At 49.8% G+C, this 23841-nt stretch overlaps 2 protein-coding genes across 4 annotated transcripts in view; one reads left to right on the plus strand and one right to left on the minus strand.

The window, feature by feature from the left end:
• The first annotated feature begins 1578 nt into the window (after positions 1-1578).
• On the plus strand, positions 1579-23281 carry LOC311604031 (uncharacterized protein). 3 transcript variants are annotated; one of them, XM_084793511.1, is made up of 7 exons: positions 1666-1682; positions 5091-5259; positions 17816-17873; positions 19251-19384; positions 19799-19849; positions 21553-22070; positions 22496-23281. In XM_084793511.1, exons 4-7 carry the CDS (start codon positions 19286-19288, stop codon positions 22497-22499), a joined length of 672 nt encoding a protein of 223 aa, XP_084649637.1. In that variant the 5' UTR covers positions 1666-1682; positions 5091-5259; positions 17816-17873; positions 19251-19285; the 3' UTR covers positions 22500-23281. The 3 variants fall into 3 exon arrangements, with proteins under 3 accessions (XP_084649636.1, XP_084649638.1, XP_084649637.1); XM_084793510.1 differs by lacking the exon at positions 5091-5259 and having other exon boundaries at positions 1579-1682; XM_084793512.1 differs by lacking the exons at positions 5091-5259; positions 17816-17873 and having other exon boundaries at positions 1582-1682.
• Positions 23282-23430: 149 nt separating this feature from the next.
• DYNC1H1 (dynein cytoplasmic 1 heavy chain 1) overlaps positions 23431-23841 on the minus strand; it is a 65995-nt gene continuing 65584 nt past the window's right edge. The window contains exon 77 of the mRNA XM_084793468.1: positions 23431-23799. Coding sequence (XP_084649594.1) covers positions 23671-23799 — 129 coding nt within the window. The 3' untranslated portion in view covers positions 23431-23670. The remainder of the gene's footprint in view (positions 23800-23841) is intronic.

Here is a 23841-nt window from a genome sequence, read left to right on the forward strand (position 1 = left end):
CTATAGGGACTTCCAACTTCAGCTAACTGCTTCACAGTGGACTTTGTAAGGTTTGAACACATTGTAAACTTTATTACCCCTCAAGGCAGAAAAGTAGCCAGGCCTCTTGCCTGAGAAAGCTCCAGTACCCCAGCCCAGGTTATTCTAATTTCGGATGAGAAGTCTGGACAAAAACACCACCAATCCCTAAGCTTCCCCCTGGCTTGGGCTTAAAATCCCACCAATCCACCCTCTGGGATCTCTGCCCCAGAAAGCCCCGACCCCAGAAACCCTAAATAAAGGCTGAGTATGCCCAGTTTTCTGCTGCCGCCTCCTGGGAGCAGAGGCAGTCACTCCTGGATTCCTCCCTCCAATAAATCTCTTTTTACTGCCTGCTGTGACTTTCAGGAGAAGGAAGAGGAGGAGGAGGAGCAGGAGGAGCAGAACTCAGCCTCCCCAGCTCCTCAGAGCTTAGGAGCAACCCTTCCCTGGAGTTGCACCATCTCTGTTGAAGAGGCCTCTCAGAGCTGTGAGGCTCCTGGGCTCTGGTGCATCAGGGTACCCTTGGGACACTGTCCCACCTCAGGGCTGGGATGCCTTCCCAGCTCCTGGAGTTGTGGGCATCCCTACACCCAGGCCACACCACCCACACAACACACACAACAACACCCATGTCTGCCTGGTTTTACCTATTTGTGTATCTCAAAGGCACCCATGGGTAGGTGAGACAGGAAACTCCCCAGGTTCCTCCCTCCCTCCCTCAGCACTGAGTCCCTCCCTCTCCTGGCTCAGTCAGGGCACTGGGAGCCATCTTTAATGCACAGGTGACCATGGGATGCGCTTTCTCATCTATCTGCTTGAGTGTCCTGGGAGTTCAATTTGGCTCAGAAACTGGGATTCAAAGTGCCCAGGGCAGCTGAGGATTGCAGTGTAGAAACCATTTAGAAGCATATAGCTTCTGCACAGCCTGCAGAGGGGTGGCTTCTCAGCATCCCACAGGAGGAAGAGCTGTGGGTGACTGGGAGGGGTGGTACCTGTTGAACTGGCAAAGAGGAGGTAGGGTAGCAGTGTGGTTCGAAGCCATATATTGGTGAGGAGGCCCAGCTGTGGGGCTAGAATAAAAGTTTGGAAGCTGTCTTAGGCCACAGGACAGTCCCCTGAAATCCAAAGGACTCTCTGGTCTTTCTTTTCTTTTTTAAAATTTATTTTATATGCATTGGTGTTTTGCTTGCAAGTACATCAGTGTGAAAGTGTCAGATCTTGGAGTTACAGACAGTTGTGAGCTGCTGTGTGGGTGCTGGGAATTGAACCCAGATCCGTTGGAAGAATAGTCAGTGCTCTTAACCACTGAGCTGTCTCTCCCTCTCCATCCCTGGCCTCTGCAGCCCTGAAGAGTGCTTTGTACCCAAGGAGGAGTCTGGTTACATAAGGATCAGGCCTGGCAGCACAGGGTGGGCAGCTGGGGCAGGCAGACTGCAGGACACAAGGCACTTAGGGAGGAGAGGTGGTAGCTGGGATTTAGGGCCTGTGCTCAGGTGGACACTTGCAGCTCTTGCCAGAAAGTTCCCCAAGGACATACATGCACACTGGGTTGCCATGGAGCTACCTGTGACATCACACAGGCCTGAAGCACAGGATTCCTGCCTCCCTTCTTTACCCATGGGTCATCACTTGGGGACCAAAATGAACGTCTCACCCAGACGGTAAGTCTAGAATGACAGTCAGTCCTGTGCCCGCAAAACCGGAATCTTGGCGAGAGCAAACTGCTTTAAATAGACATCAGCCCCAGGCCTGCAGTGGCTCCTGCCAGGTTCACAGAAGCCCAACTTAATGACCCTGTCCAGCTATGGCCAGGGGCCATTCTCTTCTATACCAGGCTACATTTCCTGGGGACAGTAAGTGTGGTCCAGCCTGGATCTCTGGACAGATGTGGCCATGTGTGCTTCACCAGGTATGTGGCCCTCCATTGAGGCCACTGTCCCCACAGGGCACTTGTGAAGGACAGGGCAGGATGTGTGTGTGGAAGGATCGTCTCTGATGAGAGGAGGCAGGCGCTGCCCAGATTCCCCATGGGGGTCACTATGCTTTGAGAATGAAGATGTGACGCCTCCGGTACATGTCTCCGCCCTCCTGCTATTTTCAGTCGCTTACTATTCCAAGGAGCCTTGCTGTGAGGTGGGGAGATGGGAAGAGGGGCCCTTCATCTGCCCTGGGCGCAAAGAGTAGGGTTTGGGAAGGCCAGGCGACGGTTGGGTTGAATTCCTCTGCTTTCAGAGAGCAAGGACTGTGCCCAGAGCTGAGCCCCTCCCCCCGCCCCTCCCCTTTGAGTCCATAGAATCCTGGGGTACCTAGGAATTAGCATGACAGATTAGCATCTTCATGCCATCGCAGGAGGGGGGCATCTAAAATAAAATACTAGCTGGGCGTGGTGGCGCACGCCTTTAATCCCAGCACTCCGGAGGCAGGGGCAGGCGGATCGCTGTGAGTTCGAGGCCAGCCTCGTCTACAAAGTAAGTCCAGGACAGCCAAGGCTACACAGAGAGACCCTGTCTCGAAAAACCAAAAAAAAAAAAAAATATATACTATTTTTACCTGAAGAGGTTTCCTCTAGACAAAGCTGACTTGGAATTGGAACTAAACCCAAGGTGCGGCTTCACTGCAGCCAGACCTTTGCCTCAGAGGCTCCCTGTGGCTAGAACTTGGTGGTCTGATGGTTCCGCTAAAACCCCAGATCTTCAGAGAGGCTGACTCCCGCACACAAACTCAGTGACCTTCCCTGGGCAGAGGAGGCTCCAGGGGTGTTTGACTCTTTAGAGGTTGGTCAAACTGCCTTGAACTTGGTCTACAAGTTTGCCCTCACTTCACCTTTACCTGTCACTCCCAACCCTGCGCTGCAGATTGATCCCAGAGCCATGTGTGCTAGGCAGCCCCTCCACCACTGAGTTACACCCCAACCCTGCCTTGGATATTTTGGGTGGGTTTTTTGTTGTTGTTTTTTTGTTTTTTTGAGACAGGGTTTCTCTGTGTAGCCCTGGCTGTCCTGGACTCACTTTGTAGTAGGCCAGGCTGGCCTCAAACTCACAGTGATGCACCTGCCTCTGCCTCCTGAGTACTGGGATTGAAGGCGTGTGCCACCACGCCTGGCCTGGCTTTGATATTTTATCAGGGGGCATCAGGGATGGGAAATTGCAAAGTATAGGGAAAAAAAATTCCCTTTTAGTTTATTAGTGCCAGAATGCTCAGAGGGCTGTCAAGATGTGTTAGTGTTGAGTTGCCCAGGTCGATGGAAGAAAGAGGTTCTAAGATGTCATCAGACTCTGAGGCAGTGGGAAGACACACTCTCTGTGAGCCAAACCGCCAGCCATGCAGAAGCATATTTATTGATTGTTACACAAAAGTTGTTTTATGGGTAAAACAAGTTTCTCACGGGGCTGGAGAGATGGTTCAGTGGTTAATAGCACTGCCTGCTCTTCCAAAGGACCTGGGTTCAATTCCCAGCACCACATGGCAGCTCCCAACTGTCTGTAACTCCAAGATCTGACAACCGTACACCAATGCACATAAATTAAAATTAAATAAAATATTAAAAAACAAAACAAAACAAAAAACAAGTTCCTCACACCCAAGCCTCTAATCTAATCTGTGTTTCCTGAAGGGAAGTGTCACACCCCAGCAACTTTAGTCCTTACTGTGCACCATTGCAGCAGCCAATAATGCAAGACATTCCAGGGGTGCCAGGACTGTCTTGTGATCAAGGCCGGGAGGCTCCTTCAGAAAAACATTTCTAGAGATAACAGAGCAATCGCTGTTTCCCATAGTGAATTCCTCAAAGTCAAAGCACTTCTAGAAAACAACTCTTCAGATGAGCAGTGGTGGCGCACGCTTTTAATCCTAGTGCTTGGGAGGCGGGGCAGGCACATCTCTGTGAGTTCGAGGCCAGTCTGGTCTACAAAGAGAGTCCAGGACAGTCAAGGCTATGCAGAGAAACCCGGTCTCAAAAAAAAAAAAAACAAAAAACAAAAATGGCGCAGCCATTATAGGCACTTGCCGTCAAGGCTGACAAAGCTGAGCTCTTCCCTAAAGCCGGCCTGGTCAAGAGAGCGAGCTGACTCTTGGAAGTTGTTTGCTGACTCACACAGGATTGCTGTGGCAGGAATGTGCATGTACAATCACACACATATGTGCCTACTCAGGCTAAGACTGCAGATCAGTGGTTCTTTTTTTTTTGGTTTTTCAAGACAGGGTTTCTCTTTGTAGCCTTGGCTGTCCTGGACTCACTTTGTAGACCAGGCTGGCCTCGAACTCACAGTGATCCGCCCGCCTCTGCCTCTGGAGTGCTGGTATTAAAGGCGTGTGCCACCACGCCTGGCTTTTTTTTTTTTTAAAGATTTATTTATTTATTGTTTATACAGTATTCTGTCCGCATGTATGCTTGGGCACCAGATCTCATTAAAGATGGTTGTGAGCCACCAGGTGGTTGCTGAGAATTGAACTCAGGACCTTAGGAAGAGAAGATAGTGCTCTTAACCTCTGAGCCATGCCTCCAGTCCCCCCCCCCTTTTTTTTTAAATTAATTATTTATTATTATGTATAGCAGGCCAGAAGAGGGCACCAGATCACATCAGGTGGTTGCTGGGAACTGAACTCAGGATCTTTGGAAGAGCAGCCAATGCTCTTAACCTCTGAGCCATCTCTCCAGCCCCAGCTCAGTGGCTCTTATCTGCCTTGCAGTTTAAAGCCCTGGCAATAGCCCCGACATGGCAACAAGAAAAGCAAACATAAAGGGTATTTGACCAAAATAGTACGGAGTAGGGAATGGGGGTGTCAGTCTTAGAAAAATTAATGAGGGGTGGAAAGCACACCTGTGATTTATGCACAGATGTGGAGCCTGGCATCCTCTCTGAAGGTTCTCACTGTGGGAGGCAACAGGCAGTTTACTATCTGCGCGGTTGGTAATTTGCTGTCTCATGACTGCTCTGAGAAGTGTATATTTTCCAAGCTTTGATCCTAGCTGGGAATTGGAGGTGATGCAGCTGTCCCCAGAAGGCACTTGAGTGTGTGTTTGTGTGTGTTACAGTGTGTATAAAATGTGGGCCTCTGCTCTCCCACAGGTAAGCATCCTGAGATAGATACGGTGATCACATCGATTGCTAGGAGAAGCCATCTCAGATTTTAGTCTACACTCAGGTTAATCCCCTTGGACCTGACACCAGGAGCCTCAGAGCGCAGGCTGGTGCTAGGACAAGGCATTTGATGTGAACTAGAGCTGGTGGTGGACTGGTGAGTGTCCCTTACTGAGAACTCCTTTGGAGTGCCAGGGACTGAGCGAAGGTGCTTACAGAGGTTACAACGCAGAGGGTCCCTGTGTGGCGCCCTTAGGATGATTCCACGCTTGTTTCATTTTGTAGGCCTCAAACTTCTGAGCTTCCTGCTTCAGCCTTCAAGAGCTGGAAATAGTGCTACCACACCCGGCTACTTTTAGTCAGTTTTTGTTTGATTTGGGTGTTTTTGTTTTGTTTTCTTTTGTTTTTGAGACAGGGTTTTTCCTGTGTAGCCTTGGCTTTCCTGGACTTGCTCTGTAGACCAGGCTGGCCTCGAACTCAGTGATCTGCCCGCCTCTGCCTCCTGAGTTTGGGATTAAATGTGTGTGCCCCTCCTCTCAGCGGTTTTGGGCCATTTCAAAAATTGGATTCTTAGTTGGGAGTGGTGGCACACGCCTTTAATCCCAGCACTTGGGGGGCAGAGGCAGGCGGATCACTGTGAGTTCGAGGCCAGCCTGGTCTACAAAGTGAGTCCAGGACAGTCAAGGCTACACAGAGAAACCCTGTCTCAAAAACACAACAGTGGATTTTTGGGTAGGTTTTGCTGGTTGGTTTTTATCACCTGGGAAAGGCTATTTCCTCCCTCAGACTGGCCTGTGAGCATGTCTGTGGGCCATTTTCTTGATTAGTGATTGCCATGGGAAGGCTCAGCCTATAGCCAGGTGGTCCTGGCTTGCATAGAAAGCAAGCTGCCAAGCCAGGAACCAGCGCACCTCCACTCCCCTGTGGTCCCCGCTTTGCCTCGTGCCTGACTTCCCTCAGTACTAAGCTGTGCCTGCAAATGGGAGATAAGGTAATCCTTCCCCGCCATGTTGCTTTTGGTCACCAGGCCTTTTTGCAAACTAGTACAAGGCCTTGTGGACCCTGACCGATAATTCCTCTGCTTCCGGAACACTCCCAGCAGCCTCCTGTCCCCGCTTCCCACTTTGTTGACAGACACTTCGTTTTTCTCATTTGCAGCTTGGCAGAAACTCTCTCCTCGGCTCCACTGGTTCCTTACAGTGCAAAAGCTCTCTTGTCTCTGACTGGACAATTTTGCTAGGATTTCTTGTGCTTTTGGGGTCCTGTCTACAAAGCCAGTCCCCGTCCTAACATCCTCAAAGGGTTGTTTCCTTCTGATCACTTTGACAGTTTTAGGTCCTCCATAAATCTTGATATTTTTCCTCTCAGGAGAAGGGGTGCAGTATGAATCTCTGGGGGTGCTCTTGTTTCCCCAGTGCGGTTTAGCCTTTGCCTCGGCTCCCAGTCTTTTGGAGGCTTTCACTGGCAATCATTTGGTGGAGGTGCCTGTATTTTGTTGTTGTTGTTGTTGTTGTTTTGAGACAGGGTTTCTCTCTGTAGCCTTGGCTGCGCTGGACTTGCTTTGTAGACCAGACTGACCTCAAACTCACAGAGGTCCACCTGCCTCTGCCTCCCGAGTGCTGGGGTCTGTGGGTTTTTGTTGTTGTTGTTGTTGTTGTTGTTTGGTCTTTTGAAACAGGGTCTCACTGTGTAGCTCAGGCTGGTCTAGAACTCACAGAGATCCACTGCCTCTGCCTTCTGGGCTGGCAGTAAAGGTGTGCGCTACTGCACTTGACTTTGTGTCTGTTGTTACTCAGTATTGCTGTGATGGTTTGCTTGGACTTTTTGGTTGTTATTCAGTTGATTTTATTCTTTTGTGTGTATGTGTGTGAACGTGGGTGTGAATTTGTGTGTTGTGTGCATTTGTGTCCGCTGGCCAATTTTTCTTTGTTAGTGTGAAAAGTGAGGGCCAAGGCAGCTGGCAGCCTCCCGTCACTGGCCCCGCATCCATGGTTTTCCTCCCGTCCTGAGTACAGTTGCTGAGACCCTCTGAGGAGGCCATTTTATGTCAGTTCTGATCCCTCTCTCTGAGCTCAGCCTGCCTTTCTCCCCAGAGATTGCTGCCCCCGGAGATTCACTCCCACTTTCTGAGACTTGAGCTGGGATCCTTGGTGGCTTGTCCTTAGGGCACAGCCCTGGGGGTCTGAGTGACGGGGGCTGGCAGGCTGGGTGAGGTAGATGAAAGGTGCCTCCAGCCAGGCTAAGCAAGCCTCAGGGCTGCCCTCTAGCGTCCTCAAGAAGAAGCTTCCAGAACACTCCCAGCCAGCCTGTTCGTATTCCTACCTTGTTGGCAGACACTTCATTTTTCTCATTTTCATTTGCTATTTAGGGGCTCTTTTCTGAGTTAGAATCTGTGCCTCCTGGGGAGGGGGAAGATTCAGTAGGAAAATTTACCAAGGAACTTTTTTTTTAGGTTTTATTTTTTACTCTATTATGTGTATGAGTATTTGTCTGCATGTGTGTCTGTCTGTCTGTCTGTGCGCCATGTGAGTGCAATGCCTGCTGAGGCCAGAAGAGGGTATCAGAGCCCTGGGGACAGGACAGATGTTGTGAGCTGCCATGTGGGGGTGGGAATTGAACCTGGGTCCTCTGGAAGAGCAGCTATTCACACCCCTGAGCCCACTGCTCCAGCACCACCACCAGCTCCCCCCCCCCACCTTCTCCAGGATGCTTTTTAGTGACTTTGGGAACCCACCCACCCAACTGCACTGGGGTTAACCAGGAAGATAGTTCTCTTTTCCCTTTAAAAAAACTGTAATCCTAGGCCGGGCGTGGTGGCGAACGCCTTTAATCCCATCACTCGGGAGGCAGAGGCAGGCGGATCGCTGTGAGTTCGAGGCCAGCCTGGTCTACAAAGTGAGTCCAGGATGGCCAAGGCTCCACAGAGAAACCCTGTCTCGAAAAACCAAAAAACAAAACAAAAAAAAACCTGTAATCTTATTTTATGTGCATTGATGTGAGGGGGTCAGATCCCTTGGGACTGAAGTTACAGACAGTTGTGAGCTGCCATGTGGGTGCCCTTAACCACTGAACCATCTCTCCAGCCCTTCTCTCATTTTTTTGAAAGCACTTTTCCCCTGCTAGGTGGTGGTAGCCCACGCCTTTAGTCCCAGCACTTGGGAGGTAGGTGCATTTCTGAGTTTGAGGCCAGGTTAGTCTGCAGAGTGAGTTCAGGATAGTTAGAGCTGTACAGAGAAATTCTGCCTCAAAACAAAAGCAAAAAAATATTTTAAAAAACATTTTGAGATTTATAATTATGGTTTCCCCTTTCCTATTCCTCCCTCCAAACCCTCCCTTATATCCCTTACATCTATCTTTCAAATTCACAGCCTGATTTTTCATTAATTATTTACATGCACATATTGCATATACATAAACACTTCTTTCTTTTTTTTATTATATTTTTATTTTTATTTATTTTTTTTTTTGAGACAGGGTTTCTCTGTGTAGCCTTGGCTGGCCTGGACTTGCTTTGTAGGCCAGACTGGCCTCGAACTCACAGTGATCCGCCTGCCTCTGCCTCCTGAGTGCTGGGATTACAGGTGTGCGCCACCACGCCCTGCTCTTTCTTTTTTTTTTTTATAAACACTTCTAATACACAGTCTACACTACTTGTACATATTCACCTGTCCTGTTTCGAAGCAGTCTGTCTTTCTCTCCCTCCCTCTCCCCCTCCCTTTCTTCCCACCTTCCCTACCTCCTTCCCCATCCTCCTCTTCTTCATTTGATTGTTTTAAAAAATTTTTTATTTTACTATTTATACAGTATTATGCCCACATGTACACCTGCAGGCCAGAAGAGGGCACCAGACCTCACTGTAGACAGCTGTGAGCCACCGTGTGGTTGCTGGGAATTGAACTCAGGACCTCTGGAAGAGCAGCCAGTGCTCGTAACCTCTGAGCCATCTCTTCAGCCCCCTGGTCATTTAAGACAGGATCTCAGGTCATCTAGGCCAGCCTCTCTTTCTCTTCCTCTCAAGTGCTGGGATTAAAGGCACGGACCACTCTAGCTGCAGTGGATGCTGTGAATGGAGGTGCACATTTGAGGGGCAACACATCGGACGTGGGACACCATGGGAGAGAGGTCCATGCGGGGCCCAGGGCAGTCATAATACTGGGCACTGGGTGCTTCCTGGAGCTGTGATTGGCTGTGAGGACACCGCTGTGGACAACAGTCAAAACTCGAGGAGACAGACCACGATGGAGGAAGCTGCTGGGTGTGTCCAGCTCATGAGTGTGAACACACTGCCTGCGCATGTTTCTGTGAGGGGTGTTGCCTGAAAGATGGCTCAGTTGGGCTGAAGATGCAGCTCGGTTGGTGGGGTACCTTCTGCCATGCATGGGGTCCTGAGTTTGACCCCCAGCGCCTCATAAACAGGGTCTTGTGGCACATTGTAGTCAGAACCTATGGAAGGCGGAGGCATCTTTGGCTACATAGGGAGTTTGAGGTCAGCCTGGGCTATGCGAGATCATGTCTTAAAAAAATAAAAAAGGGAGCCGGGTGTGGTGGCACACGCCTTTAATCCCAGCACTCGGGAAGCAGAGGCAGGCAGATTACTGTGAGTTCGAGGCCAGCCTGGTCTACAAAAGCGAGTCTAGGACAGCCAAGGCTACATAGAGAAACCCTGTGGCAAAAAATAAAATAAAATAAAAAAGGAAGCTGGGAGTGCTGGCATTCACCTTTAATCCCAGCACTCAAGGAGGTGGGAGCAGATGGATGATCTCTGTGAGTTCGAGGCCAGCCTAGGTCTACAAAGTGAGTCCAGGACAGCCAAGGCTACACAAAGAAAGTCTGTTGTCTTGAAAAACCAAAAATAAATAATATATATATATATATACATATATTTAATAAAAATGGAACAAACACAATTTTTATTCTTTTTTGGTTTTTTGAGACAGAGTCTGTATAATAGTCCTGGCTGTCCTGGAACTCACAGTGATCCGCCTGCCTCTGCCTCTCAGTCTGGGACTAAAGGTCCTGAGTTCAGTCAAAAAAAAACATTTTCCTTCTTTCTTTTTTTTTCCTTTTTTAACGAACAAAGATTTTCAAATTGAAAAAATAATTTATAAAGCCGAAGGCAGCTGGAGGTCGGGAGGCAGGGACAGCCAGGCTGAAGTAAAAACCAGTGTGTGAGGGTCCCCTGGGAGGAAGGTACACAGATGGTCCTCAAGGGACAGGGCAGCCTAGAGGGGGAGGGGGCCTGAGTCTGCAGGGAGGCTCCTCAGGAGGCAAGTGAGAGGCTGGCCGCAGCGCAGGGCTGTGGAGGGGCAGCTGCCTGCTGGCTATCAGGAGGTGGGCACCAACATTTCCTGATAGCTAGGTGTGGGGCTTGGAAGTAAGAGGGTCAGGAGGTGGTGTCTGAGCAAGCAGAGCTCAGAGCTGTCCCAACAAGTAAGGTGTGTTTAGCAGGAAGAGCCCGGTTGGACCTTTACTGGAGACAGCAGTGGTGGGCAGCGGGCCTGGCCATGCTGTCTGGAGAGGAGACCAGGGTGCTAGGACAGTCTTGGGCTACATGGTCTGTCAGGGACTAGGGAGAGACGGATGTTGAGTGGGCAGCACATACAGTGCCCAGGGTTGGAGATTAATCAGAATTTGTCTGGAGGTAGAAACTTGGCAACTTTAGGTGGATGCATTGACTTCTAGAATTTTCTTTAGGTAGTTTTCAAACAAAAACAAAAGTGAATAGTTTTTCATTTCCCCAGCTTTAAGGATTGTAGAGGTGTGGTTCAAGCTGTCCCACCAGCGTACCCACACCTCACAGTGTCCCTAGGGAAGGCCTCTGGACCCAGAGGGTTCTTACAGTTCTGGGGCTGCTGGGCCACCCTGGAGCTGGACAGAGACCAGATGCAACCAGATACAAAGGGACCCAGGGTTAGAGAGGGGCTGTGGAGGAATAAGGTCAAGAGTAGAGGTGAGCCGGGCGTGGTGGCGCACGCCTTTAATCCCAGCACTCGGGAGGCAGAGGCAGGCGCATCGCTGTGAGTTTGAGGCCAGCCTGGTCTACAGAGTGAGTCCAGGACAGCCAGGGCTACACAGAGAGACCCTGTTTCGAAAAACCAAAAAAAAAAAAAAAAAAAAAAAGAAAAAGAAAAAAAAAAGAGTAGAGGTGAGGAAGGGGCGCAGTGCTAAGAGGAGCCTTCCTCTCGGAACCCCCGGCACTGCCCCTCCCCCTCCAGCTTGGTCCACTTTAACCTTAATTAGGAAAGAAATCTCCAGAAGGCTTGGCCAGGAAACCTTGAAGGGGTGAGCTTAGGAGACGTCTTACTGGTAACATCGCAGGGTACTGGTGAGATGGCTTATGGGTAAAAGTGCTTTTACCCTGTGCAAGCCTGAGGGCAGTCCTTGGTAAAGTGATCGAAAGAGGAAACCAACTAACAAAAGTTGCCCTGTGACCCCAACATGTACACCATGGCACATGTGCACAATGGTAAACATGCACGTACCAGCACACACCTTTTTTCTTTTATGTGCATTGGTGTGAGGGTGTTGGATCCCCTGGAACTGGAGTTAGACAGTTCTGAGCCACCATGTGGGTGCTGGGAATTGAACCCAGGTCCTTTGGAATAGCACCCAGTGCTCTTAACCACTGAGCTATCCCTCTAGCCCCTCACACATAATTTTCTTTCTTTCTTTTTTTTTGGGGGGGGGGTTTCAAGACAGGGTCTCTCTGTATTAGCCATGGCTGTCCTGGACTCACTTTGTAGACCAGGCTGGCCTCGAACTCACAGCGATCCGCCTGCCTCTGCCTCCCGAGTGCTGGGATTAAAGGCGTGGGCCACCATGCCCGGCCTATAATTTTCTTTTTGATACATAGTTTCTCTTATAGTCCTGCCTGTCCTGGACTCACTTTGTAGACCTGGCTGGCCTTGAACTCACAGAGATCCGCCAGCCTCTGCCTCCCACGTGCTGGGATTATAGGTGTGCGCCTCCACACCTGTGTCACATAATTTTTTAAAAGAGAAATTGCAGAGGTCTGTGTGTGACATGGTGGCTCTGCCAATAATAGATGGCTTCAGATCGCTCTCCAGTCTATAAAAGGCAAGGGTTGGGCAGGGCTAAGAGGGAGGTGAGTGCCAGTCGTGTCTTTGGTCTGTTGTGCCTTCTGAGGTTGGTGGATGTGGAAGCAGCTTGTGCCTTGGGGCTCGGAGGTCCTCAGAACTGTGCCTACCTGGGAAGGGGACTTGTTTGCTGGTGTCATATTAAAGAAACGTTGGACTGGAGAGATGGCTCAGTGGTTAAGAACACTTGCTGCTCTTCCGGAGGACCTGGGTTCAATTCCCAGCGCCCACATAGCAGCTCACACCTGCCCATAACTCCAGTTCCGGGGGATCTGAGGCTCCCAACAGACGTGAATGCAGTAAAACACTAACACATATGAAAATAAATGTCTTAAAAAACAGTCTTCCATCAGAGCTGGGCATGGTAGCACACACTTTTAATCCCAGTACTTGGGAGGCAGAGGCAGGCAGATCACTGTGAGTTTGAGGCCAGCCTGGTCTACAAAGTGAGTCCAGGACAGCCAAGGCTACACAGAGAAACCCTGTCTTGAAAAAACAAAAAGAGTCTTCCATCTGTCCCCTGGTGTCTATGGTCTGTCTGCCCCTAGTTTTGTCCTGTCCTTACTGAACAGAACAGAAACCATGAAGTAAATGAAGGCTCTCTTGTCTTAATCATTTTTTTTTTTAGAATTTATTATATATATAATTATATAATATATATGAGCTCTCTTTGCATGTACACCTACATGCCAGAAGAGAGCATCAGATCACATTATAGATGTTTGTGAGCCACCATGTGGTTTCTGGGAATTGAACTCAGGACCTCTGGAAGAGCAGACAGTGCTCTTAACTACTGAGCCATCTCTCCAGTCCTATCTTAATTATTTTTTTTAACCCAGAGTTTACAAAGGAAGCTGTTACTTTTCTGACCCCAGCTGACTGTAAACAGCACTCAAAGCTGTAGTTAGATGTTATTATCCGTGCCCATATGTTGAATCTTACATTAATGGGATATTTGTTTTTTAAATTTATTCTTTCCTTCTTTTTCTTTCTTTTTTCTTTTTTTGGTTTCTTTGAGACAGGGTTTCTCTGTGTAGCCTTGGCTTGATTCACTTTGTAAACTAGGCTGGTCTCAATTAAATTTATTCTTTTTGGAGGGCAGAATCTTCTTATGTAGCCCTCCACTGGCTTGGAATTTATGGTGTAGACTTATTTGGCCTTGAACTCAGAGATCTGCATGCCTCTGCCTCCAGACTGCTGGGATTAAAGGTGTGTGCCACCACCCGGCTAAGATTTTTTTTTTTTCGAGACAGGGTCTCTCTGTGTAGTCTTAGCTGTCCTGGACTAACTTTGTAGACCAGGCTGGCCTCGAACTCATAGCAATCCACCTGCCTCTACCTCCCGAGGGCTAGGATTAAAGGCGTGTGCCACTATGCCCAGCTCACCCAGCTAAGATTTTTAATTTATTTTTATCTTATATGTATGAGTGTTTGCCTGAATATCTGTGTACCATGTATGTGCATGCAGTGCCCTCTGAGGCCAGGAGAGGGCATCAGAGTTCCCCAGTCATTGTAATAACAGACCACTGTGAGCCACCATATACACCCGGGAAAGCAACCCTATTCCTCTTGGAAAGGCAGCCAGTGTTCTAACCACTGAACCACCACCTCAGCTCCTCAAGTTCAGTTTTAAATTATCTCAAGGTATATTATTAATTTAGTTGCCATGTCACCAAGAGTTCAGCTTCTGAAGGCAAGATGTAGTTTTAGAAAAGGGTATTACAGCCAAGCGTGGTTGCACACGCCCTTAATCCCAGCACCTAGGAGGTAGTTCCAGGCTGGCTAGGTCATCTCTGTGCCACTGAATAAATTCGCTTTTCTCAGCCTCAGTTTCCCAAGCTGTAAGCTTGTTGTCTTTCTGTCAATGAACTGTGTCCTGGCCCCTTAACCTTGAGACGGGGTGGGGTCAGTGTTCAAACCAGAACCACATAGTTCACATGTATGGATGCCTCTTAGGGGGCACACTTGAGGGGAGAGAGTTGAATGTTCTCTCTCAAATGTTCACGGAGTCCATGCAAGGTCCCTCTGCTCAGCAGTGTCCCAGGAGTGGGAGGACAGCTGATGGCAGGGGCTGGAGGGCCTTGATGCCTGCCCGGACCTTTGTCTACCTGTAAATGTACCTGTAGTTTTAAAAACTGGGAAACTCAAGGCCTAGTCAGATTGGTTATGTTGCTTGCTTTTTAAAAAAAAAGATTTATTTATTTATCATGTATGTAGTGCTCTGCCTGCATGTACACCTGCAGACCAGAAGAGGGCATCAGATTACATTATAGATGGCTGTGAGCCACCATGTGGTTGCTGGGAATTGAACTCAGGACCTCTGGAAGAGCAGTCAGTGATCTTAACCTCTGAGCCATCTCTCCTAGCCCCGCTGTTTGTTTGTTTAAACAATTTATTTAATTTTATTTTATGTGCATTGGTGTGGGGTTAAGGGTGTCAGATGCCTTGGAACTGGAGTTACAGACAGTGAGCTGCCATGTGGGTGCTGGGAATTGAACCTGGGTCCTTTGGAAGAGGAGACAGGGCTCTTAACTCTGAGCCATCTCTCCAGCCCTTGTTTGTTTTTTTTGAGACAGAGTTTTCTGTGTAGCCCTGGCTGTCCTAGACTTGCTTTGTGGGCCAGGCTAGGCTCGAATTCACAGGGATCCACCTGCCTCTGCCTCCCGAGTGCTGGGATTAAAAGTGTGCCACTACCACCTGGCACTTGCTTGATTTTGAAGCAGTCTTTCTATAAAGTCCTGGAACTCACTCTGTAGACCAGGTTGACCTCAAACTTAGAGAGACTGACTCTGGGATTAAAGGCATGAGTCACCAGTCCCAGCTTTATTTTTATTTTATGAGTGTTCGCCTGAACGTTTATGCACCATGTGCATGCAGTGCCTTCAGAGGCCAGAAGAGGGCACTAGATTCCTTGAAACAAGTCACAGCTGCGTGGCACCAGGTGAATGCTTGAATCGAACCTGGGTCCTCTGGTGGTCTGTCATTCAGTGTCCAGCGGCGATCTGGCAGGCCGGTCCAGGTGCTGATTGCTTCCGGAGGGTCCTGGGAGACAGACCTCAAGGCCAAAGGTTCCATTTCTCTCTCAAGGGTGGCTTAGAGCACTCAGGGTACAAGATCCTTGTGCTAGGCCATGGTGTGGAAAGAGTTTTCCACTGGGTGTTACAGTCAGCACTTTTAGAATGAGATTGTCCGTGTCAGGTGGCAGTGGAGCTCCATAAGTCTATGGTGATACCAAAAGTGTTACAGCCATTTGTCAACTTGCTAATCACAGCAGAGGGTGTGGGCAGATGGATGGATGCCTGTAACCGGTCAGGAGCCAGGTCCGGTGAGACGCAGGCTCGGCCGGTGCTTTGCTGATGGTGAGCACTGAACTTGCTATGGTGGAGCAGGCTTCAGAGGTTGCCACGGCATCCTGTGCCCCAGGCATCCAGGGGCGATTCCCCAGGGAGGAGGAATGAATGGGCCGAGACAGTCATGGTGGAGGAACAGCAAGAACTCAAGGGAGCAAGCCAGGCTTGTGAACCAGGGATTCATAAACCTTGGGCAGTGGGGAGGGGTTGGACGGTGAATGTGTCGGCTTCGCTGGGGCCTGGGTGCTAGGATACTTGATTTCCATGCAGTGGTGCCCGACTTCGTTTACATGCACTAGCACAGGCTCCTATCACTAGAAGGGGAACACAGTACTTGATTAGCCTGTGGGTGGGGGAAGAACTTCCTGGTACGATTAAAGGTCATTTGCTGAAGGCTAGGATCTCCACAGCATAGGGTGGGGTATTTCTGGAAATCTCCAGGTGCTTGCTGAACAGGTTCTATCAGGAAAGGGTTGGGCCTGTGATCTTCCCTGAGGGCTATGTGATGCTCCTTAGAGTTCCTAGGGCTCAGAAAGGGGACTTTGCTAAGAAAAGGAGAGCCCTTGCTATGTACTAGGCTCAGAGGCTGTCTGGAAGAGCCCCACAGTGGTCCTTAACTGCTGAGTCATTTAGCATTTGTAGATTTTGTAGTCAAGGGTATTTTGTGCATGCAGGTTTTTAAAAAAATTATTTATCTGTTTTTTGTTTTGTTTTTCGAGACAGGGTTTCTCTGTGTAAAGGTCCTGGGTGTCCTGGCACTTTCTTTGTAGACCAGGCTGGCCTCGAACTCACAGAGATCCACCTGCCTCTGCTTCCCTGAGTGCTGGGATTACAGGCATGTGCCATGGCACCTTGCCACATTTATTTATTTGTTGTGTACACAGTGCATGCATGTGTTGAGTTCAAAGGACTACAAACAAAGGACCAGGCACACATGTGGTGAACAAATATACAGGTAGGGAAAACATCCTTACACATAAAATAGTAAAAGAGCTGGGTATGGTGGCACTCAGGAGGCAGAGGCAGAGGCAGAGGCAGGTGGATCTCTGAGTTTGAGGTCAGCCTGGTCAAAGTTCCAGGACCAAATAATGATAGTAAACACTTCAGTTGGTGTCAGTCAGATGATGTGGGAGTCCCAAGACAGGGCTGAGCAAGCCTGTCTACTTGTGATAGGCTCACTCTCAGGACTGTCACCCAGACCATCCTGGGACCACTGGGGAGCTCAGCACACATGGTTATGTAGATCCTTGTTTGCTCTCAGTGGCCCTCACCCTCCAACTGTGGCCGTGATGCTGACTTCCAAAGAGGACGGCGCAAGGGTGGAGTTCACAACGGCCGCCCGGGGAGATGCTACCACAGCCAGGGCCCCAGTCACTGCAGGCTGTATTCCCAGCTCTGGAGGACACACTCCACAGTGTACCCCAAACCAGAAAGGTCACTAAAAGTAACTAAGACGCTGCTCCAGCCTCAAAGCTGAAAGCAATAGGACTCTCAGATGTCACTTGGGATTGTGGGCCAGGAAAAGGTCAGGAGATGAGAAAAGGGATGATGGGTAAAGTACTTCATAGCTATTCCCTTCTTTTCTTTTCTTTTTGTTTTTTTTGAAATAAGGTTTCTCTGTGCAGCCTTGGCTGTCCTTGAACTCACTTTGTAGACCAGGCTTCGAAGCCACAGAGATCCACCTGCCTGTCTCCCCAGTGCCACCACTGCCCGGTTTACTCCCTTCCTTTTAAAAATATGTATTATTTAGGTGTTTGGGTGTTCTGCCTGCATGTGTATGTGTACCCCACGCACATGGCTGTGGAGGCCAGAAGAGGGTGTCAGAACCCGAGCCTGGAGTTAGAGACTATGTAGATGCTGGGAATCGAACCTAGGTCCTCTGGAAGAGAAGACTGTGCTGTTAACCACTGAGCCATCTCCAGATCTCCTTTCTTTTCTCTTTCTTTCTTTCTTTCTTTTTTTCTGAGACAAGGTTTCTCTGTGTAGCCCTAGCTGTCCTGGACACTCTTTGTAGACTAGGCTGGCCTGGAAATCAGAGATCCTCCTGTCTCTGCCTCTTGCGTACTGGGAATACAGGCATGCACCATACCTGGCTCTGTTAGGCTTTTTAAACCTTAAAGTGGCCACGAGTCCTGTGTTCTCATGAGCATGTGGCAGGGCCAGTTTTCGCTTGCTTTCCAGGCTTCTGCAGGGGGTTCCCAGGGATTTATTGCTGAAAAACGTGCAATATGATGTGCGCATGCGTAACCGAGACACCTTTCCAACAGGGTGTAGCAGATGCTTCGAGGATTCTGGAGGAGCTGAGTGACATGAAACTTCAGGGAGGTCTGTAGTGCTAGTTTTCTTGGTACTTAAAAAAATATTTCATGTGTGTGAGTGGCTTGTCTGGACTTATGTCTGGGCAACTGAAGAGGATGTCAGATCCCCTGGAGTCGGGAGCCACCAGGCAGGAGCTGGGAACTAACCCTGCATCCTCTGAAAGAGCAGCAAGTGCTCTTAACCACTGAGCCATCTCTCTAGCTCTTTTTGGCACTTTTACATTATTTTATTTCATTTATTTTTGTTTTTCGAGACAGTGTTTCTCTGTGTAGCACTGGCTGTCCTGGACTCACTCTGTAGACCAGGTTGGCCTCAAACTCACAGCGATCCACCTGCCTCTGCCTCCCAAGTGCTGGGATTAAAGGCGTGCGCCACCAGGCCTAGCTTCTATTTTTAAACTTTGAAAAGAGAGGGTCTCACATATTCAGGATGGCTTTCTCTGTGGAGCACTGTCTCTTGTGCTCCCCTGATGTCCCCAACCTGTTTTCACCCACAATGCAGAGCTAGGCAAGCACTCTACTGCTTAACTGTATGTACTCCAACCTAGGGGTTTTTTTTTTTGTTTGTTTTTTGAGGATCTCATGTAGCCAGGCTGGCCTCTTAATTTGCTATGTCATCAAGGATGATCTTGAACTTCTGATCTTCCTGCCTCCATATTTTGAGTGCTGGGTTTTTCTTTTTTTTTTTTTCCTGAGGACAGGGTTTTTCTGTGTAGACTTGGTTGTCCTGGACTCACTTTGTAGACCAGGCTGGCCTTGAACTCATAGAGGTCTGCCTGCCTCTGCCTCCAGAGTGCTGAGACTAAAGGTGTAGGCTACCACTGCCAGGCTGAGTGCTGGGTTTTCTTTTTTCTTTTTTTTTTTTTTTAAGATTTTTTTATTTATTATGTATACAATATCCTGCCTGCAAGCCAGAAGAGGACACCAGATCTCATTACAGATGGTTGTGAGCCACCATGTGGTTGCTGGGAATTGAACTCATGACCTTTGGAAGAGCAGTTGGTGCTCTTAACCTCTGAGCCATCTCTCCAGCCCAAGTGCTGGGTTTTCAAGTCCATTCTAGTTTTATAGGGGCTGGGGCTGCGTCCAGGGTCTAATGTGTGCTGAACAAGCACTGGATGAACGGAGCTATACCCATAGCCCTTGCCTTTTATTATTTGATATAGGGTCTTGCTGAGCTGGCCTTAAACTTCTATGTAGCCCAAGCTGGCCTTGAACTCACGTTCTTCCTGCTTCATATTCCCAGAGAATCAAGAGGAAGGGCATCCTGGGCTACAGGGTAGACCCGATGCTGTTTCAGGGACATCCCCTCCCTCTCCCTGTGGCCTGCCCTTCCCTGTGCTCTACAAACTGACGGGGCTTTGTCCTCTGCTTTTGTCTCTAGTTAAGTGACAGTCCAAGCAAGCGCCTGGTCAAGAGATGGCCAGCCTGAGGCCCAGCCGACCCACCTGCATCAGGGCAGCGTTCAGCATAGCTGGCTTCCGGAGGTGGCAGGGACACGTGCGCCACCGCCTTCAGGTGCCTTGTGTGTATGTGTGGGAGATGCCATCTCTCTAACTCTTGGATCCCTTCCCCCCTTCCCAAATAAAAGTATTCAAATTGCAGTATTCTTCCTCGGCGGCCTGGGGCTAGTGGGACGGCGCTGGCTCCTACTGAGCATTCTAAGCCTCGCTTCTGCATGTGTGTGGGGACCAGCTGAGAAGGACAGTTCAGTGCCTCCACCTCCCCTGGCTTTGGGCCCAGTGGCAGTGCCAAGGTGCTGTGTGGCTCACAGTGCTGGGAAGGGCTCCCCACCTGTTAGGCTCCGGAAGGTCTTTCTCCCCTCCTCACCAGGTTGAGTGTCAGCATGGCCCGTGGTGTGGGCAGCGAGCACTCCAAGTGCTGTGTGTTAGGTTGCCATGGCAGACTCAGCATCAAACTTTCCCCCCACAGGTCAACTCTAGAAGGAACCTCATGGACTTTGCTGAAGGCATCTGGAGAGAGGTATGTCGCAGACCTGGCTGCAGCCTCCTAGGTCTAGAGACCCGAGGAGCCCGGTGATCAGGCTGTGAGGGTCAGAGTTCAAGCAGGGAGCACTCCTACCTGTGTGCACAGGTGGTATAGGTAACTAAGGGAGGATGGCTCACTACGTAGCCCAGGCTGGCCTCAGACTCAGGACAGGTCTCCTGTCTCTGCCTTTTCACTGCCAGGACGAGAGTGCCACCACAAGGCAGGAACAAATATTGATAAAATATAGCCACAGAAAGCAGGAAAGGTCAGATAGGAAGTTCTGATCCCCACAGCAGTGGGAAGGGGACTCCCCAAAAGCCTTGACAAGCACCCTTAAGAGTAGTTTGCTGGGCCGGGCGTGGTGGCGCACGCCTTTAATCCCAGCACTAGGGAGGCAGAGGCGGGCGGATCGCTGTGAGTTCGAGGCCAGCCTGGTCTACAAAGTGAGTCCAGGACAGCCAAGGTTATACAGAGAGACTGTCTCAAAAAACCAAAAAAAAAAAAAAAAAACCAAAAAAAAAAAAAAAAAAAAAAAAGAGTAGTTTGCTGCTGAGTGTGGTGGTGCATGCTTTTAATCCCAGCACTCGGGAGGCAGAGGCAGGTGGATCGTTGTGAGTTTGAGGCCAGCCTGGACTACAAAGCGAGTCCAGGTCAGCCAAGGCTACACAGAGACCCTGTCTTGAAAAACAAAACAAAACAAACTTTAAAAAGAGTTTGCTGAGCTGGGCTTGATGGCACAGGCCTTTAATCCCAGACTCCAGAGGCAGAGGTAGGTGGATCCCAGCACTGGAGAGTCTGAAGCAGGAAGATACAGGGCTATATGAGATATTGTTTTTTAATGTTTTGAAATGATCTATTTCTATATCTACAAGTATTTTGTGACATGTATGCAGTGCCCAACAACACCAGTAGAGGGCGTCAGAAGCCCTGGAACCGGAGTTCCTAATGCTTATGAGCCACCATGTGAGCATTAGGAATTGAAGCTGGAAACTGAACTGCTAGCTCATCTTTCCAGCCCCGAGACCCTGACTTAAAAAGCCAAACAAGCCAGGTGAGGAGGTGCATGCTTTTGATGGCAGCACTTGGGAGGCAGAGGCAGGTGAATCTCTGTGAGTCTGAGGTTATAGCCTGGTCTACACAGGTACACAGGCCAGCCAAGGTTATGTAGTAACCAACCAACCAACCAACCAACCGTAGCGTAGGTGGTAGAGTGCTTGCTTAGCATGCAGAAGCTTCTGGTTTGATCCCCAGAACGATACCTCAAAGGGGAGGTGAAGGCAGAGGGTCACAAGTTTCAGGGTCACCATGCTGCATAGTTCCAGGCCAATCTTGGCTCTGAGACCCTGTCTTTTTTAAAAAAATATTTTATCTAATTTAAATTTATATACATTGGTGTGAGGGTATCAGACCTTGGAGTTACAGACAGTTGTAAGCTGTCATGTGGGTGCTGGGAATTGAACCTGGGTCCTTTGGAAAAGCAGACAGTGCTCTTAACCACTGAGCCATCTCTGCAGCCCCAACCCTGTCTTTTTTTATTTATTTTATTTTTTTAAAGAGTTTATGTGCAAGGCAAATCATACAAGCTTGCCGTTAGTGATAGACGTTACCTATCACCCTGCTGCTAGGACTTACCCTTCTGCTCACAGAATTTTCTGTTTTGTGGTGATGGGGACTGAGTCAAAAGCTTTTGCCATCAGTTTTTAGATCCCTATGACGGTGACTCAGAAGATACTCCAGGTCATTCCAACTACCGCAGCTACCGCCAGCGTGCCTACCGCCTCCTAGGCGACAGGAACCGCAACGCATCTCCCTATACACTGAGGTTCAAGGTTGCTGAGGAGGCCAGTGTAGAAGACTCGCCCCCACCAAAGGCTCCAGATCTCGCCGGGAAAGCTGGCTGGGCCCCCATAGCCTTGGAAGCCAACGATGTCGACATGCAGCCTGAAGGAGAACTAAAGGCACTTGGCCCCCAGGAGGTCACTGGGTGGCCCGCCAGGCTGTCCCCATCACCAGAGGACTGGAGGGCAAGGACTGCCAGCCCTCTCATTCCTGCGGAGACCCCAGAGACAGGCAGACACCTGCTGGGCAGACCCAGAGCCACCCGGCTGCCACCCAGACTTGGGAACGAGAGAGACAAGGCGCCCAGGCTGTCGCTTTCCAAGAGGAAGCTGGAGCTTTTACTTGCAGAGCCTGAGAGAATTAAGAGAAAGAAGAAGTACGTGGCCAGCCCAGGGCCTGGGCCAGCTCAGGGCAGGGGTATGGCACTGGCACAGAGCCAGAGACTCAAGCCACACTAGTGATGAATGATAAATATGGTCCTACCAGCTGGCATAAAAATGGGTGTGCAAAAGTTTAATCCCAGCACTTGGATCAAAAAACAAAACAACAAAAAAAGCTGGGCGTGGCACACCCCCCCTTCAGGACTGGCAGTGACCCGTCCTGCCTGCCACAGAGTGCTGGGTTACAGGCTGAGGTAGGGGCAGGCTCCCCCGTTCTTGTGTTCAGCCCTTTGTGCCTTGGAGTTTCTAAGCCTCAGGCCAGCGTGGCCTCAGTCTGCTGGGACACCAGGCTCATGGTGGGTGGTTTTTTTCTTCCGGTCTACTTTTGCCAGCTGCTTCACTGAATTTTTCTTTCTGGTAGGTAACAAGAGCCGAGCGCAAGTCTTCTGCTGCTGCCGAGGTCCCAGTCTTCTCTCCTCCCAGCTGTGTCCTCCCCACAGTGGTTGGGCCTCAAGGTTCCCAGTACAAATAAAAAGACACCACAGGAGGTGCCCATTCTTGGCAGGGCCAGGTTCACCTCTGGGTACTGTTGGGCCATTCCAACACTAGTTAGTGGCCAGGGTCCTGCTCATCCCTGCCCAGGTGGCTCTGCCAGGGAAGACAACAGGGCTGGGCCAGCAAGACTCTTTTGATCTTGGGAGCAGCTGGGGGTGGGGGTGGCGCTCTCAGGAGCAGAAGTCCAGTTATGGGGCTGGGTGAGTCCCCCATGGACTCAGGCACTATCCTTTGAGGTGTTCGGAGGCATCAGGAAAAGCCACAGGCGCTGTGGGCTGTGCATGACAGCTTTTGACCTGGACTTGAATCACCTGCACCTGTCCTGTCCCCAGGAGTCCCTTGCAGGAGAATGCTAGGCTGGGGCTGGGTCACCTCCTGCTGTTTAGGAACTTGCAGTGTCTTCTACCAGGGCCCTTAGGGGTTAGGACAGTGACTCTCAGTGCTAAGCAGCCCTTACAGCTATGACAACAGCCTCTGCCACCAGGCAGCATATTGACAGTTGCTGAGATGCCAGGACTGTCATCCTTTCTGTGAGGCAAAGCCACTCTCCCCATGGGGCGCTGTGGGAAGCTGGGCCTGGCGGAAGGGCTTGTGCCTGTGAGACAACAAAGGTCCCTGGAGGACAGAGCTGCTGCTAGGCCTCGGGGCCAAGTGACGCTTTCCTAGCCTCATCTGCTGCTTCTGCAGCTGTGATCAAGGCGACACAGGTGAGGTGGGCTGCGGTGCAGCTGGCAACAGCTGCCTCATGGGGTGAGATGCAAGGATTCCCTAGCAGACTGAGCAGAGCGGCAAGAGGTGAGAGCCTGTCATGCTTAGTGTTTTATTTAATAAAACGAGCCATTCGCCAACCCTCTAAAAACACATGCTTTCGCCTTTCCAATCCACTGTTGCCAACCACAGCAGCACCTTTCACTTCCGCCAACGCAAACCAACCACTTTCCTTCCACAAGTCCAAGTCCATCAACCTCCATTGTCTAAGGATGAATGAATGTTAAATATTGGGTTTTACTGTTACAGAAAGGATTTGAGAGAAGTCTAGCTTTACTCAGTGCACAGAACTGCAACTCCACGCTCATAGAAGCTTCGAGGATCTTCCTTGGTAGCAATTTCAAAGTCCACGGTGAAGATAAGGTCTGCCCGGGTGAAGTTCAGGTAGACAGGTAAGGTCACCTGTGAGGCAGACAGAGGGACTTGCTGTGGACCAGCTCTGGG

This window comes from Acomys minous (assembly GCF_964271855.1).
Source record: "Acomys minous genome assembly, chromosome: 8".
NCBI lineage: Eukaryota > Metazoa > Chordata > Mammalia > Rodentia > Muridae > Acomys > Acomys minous.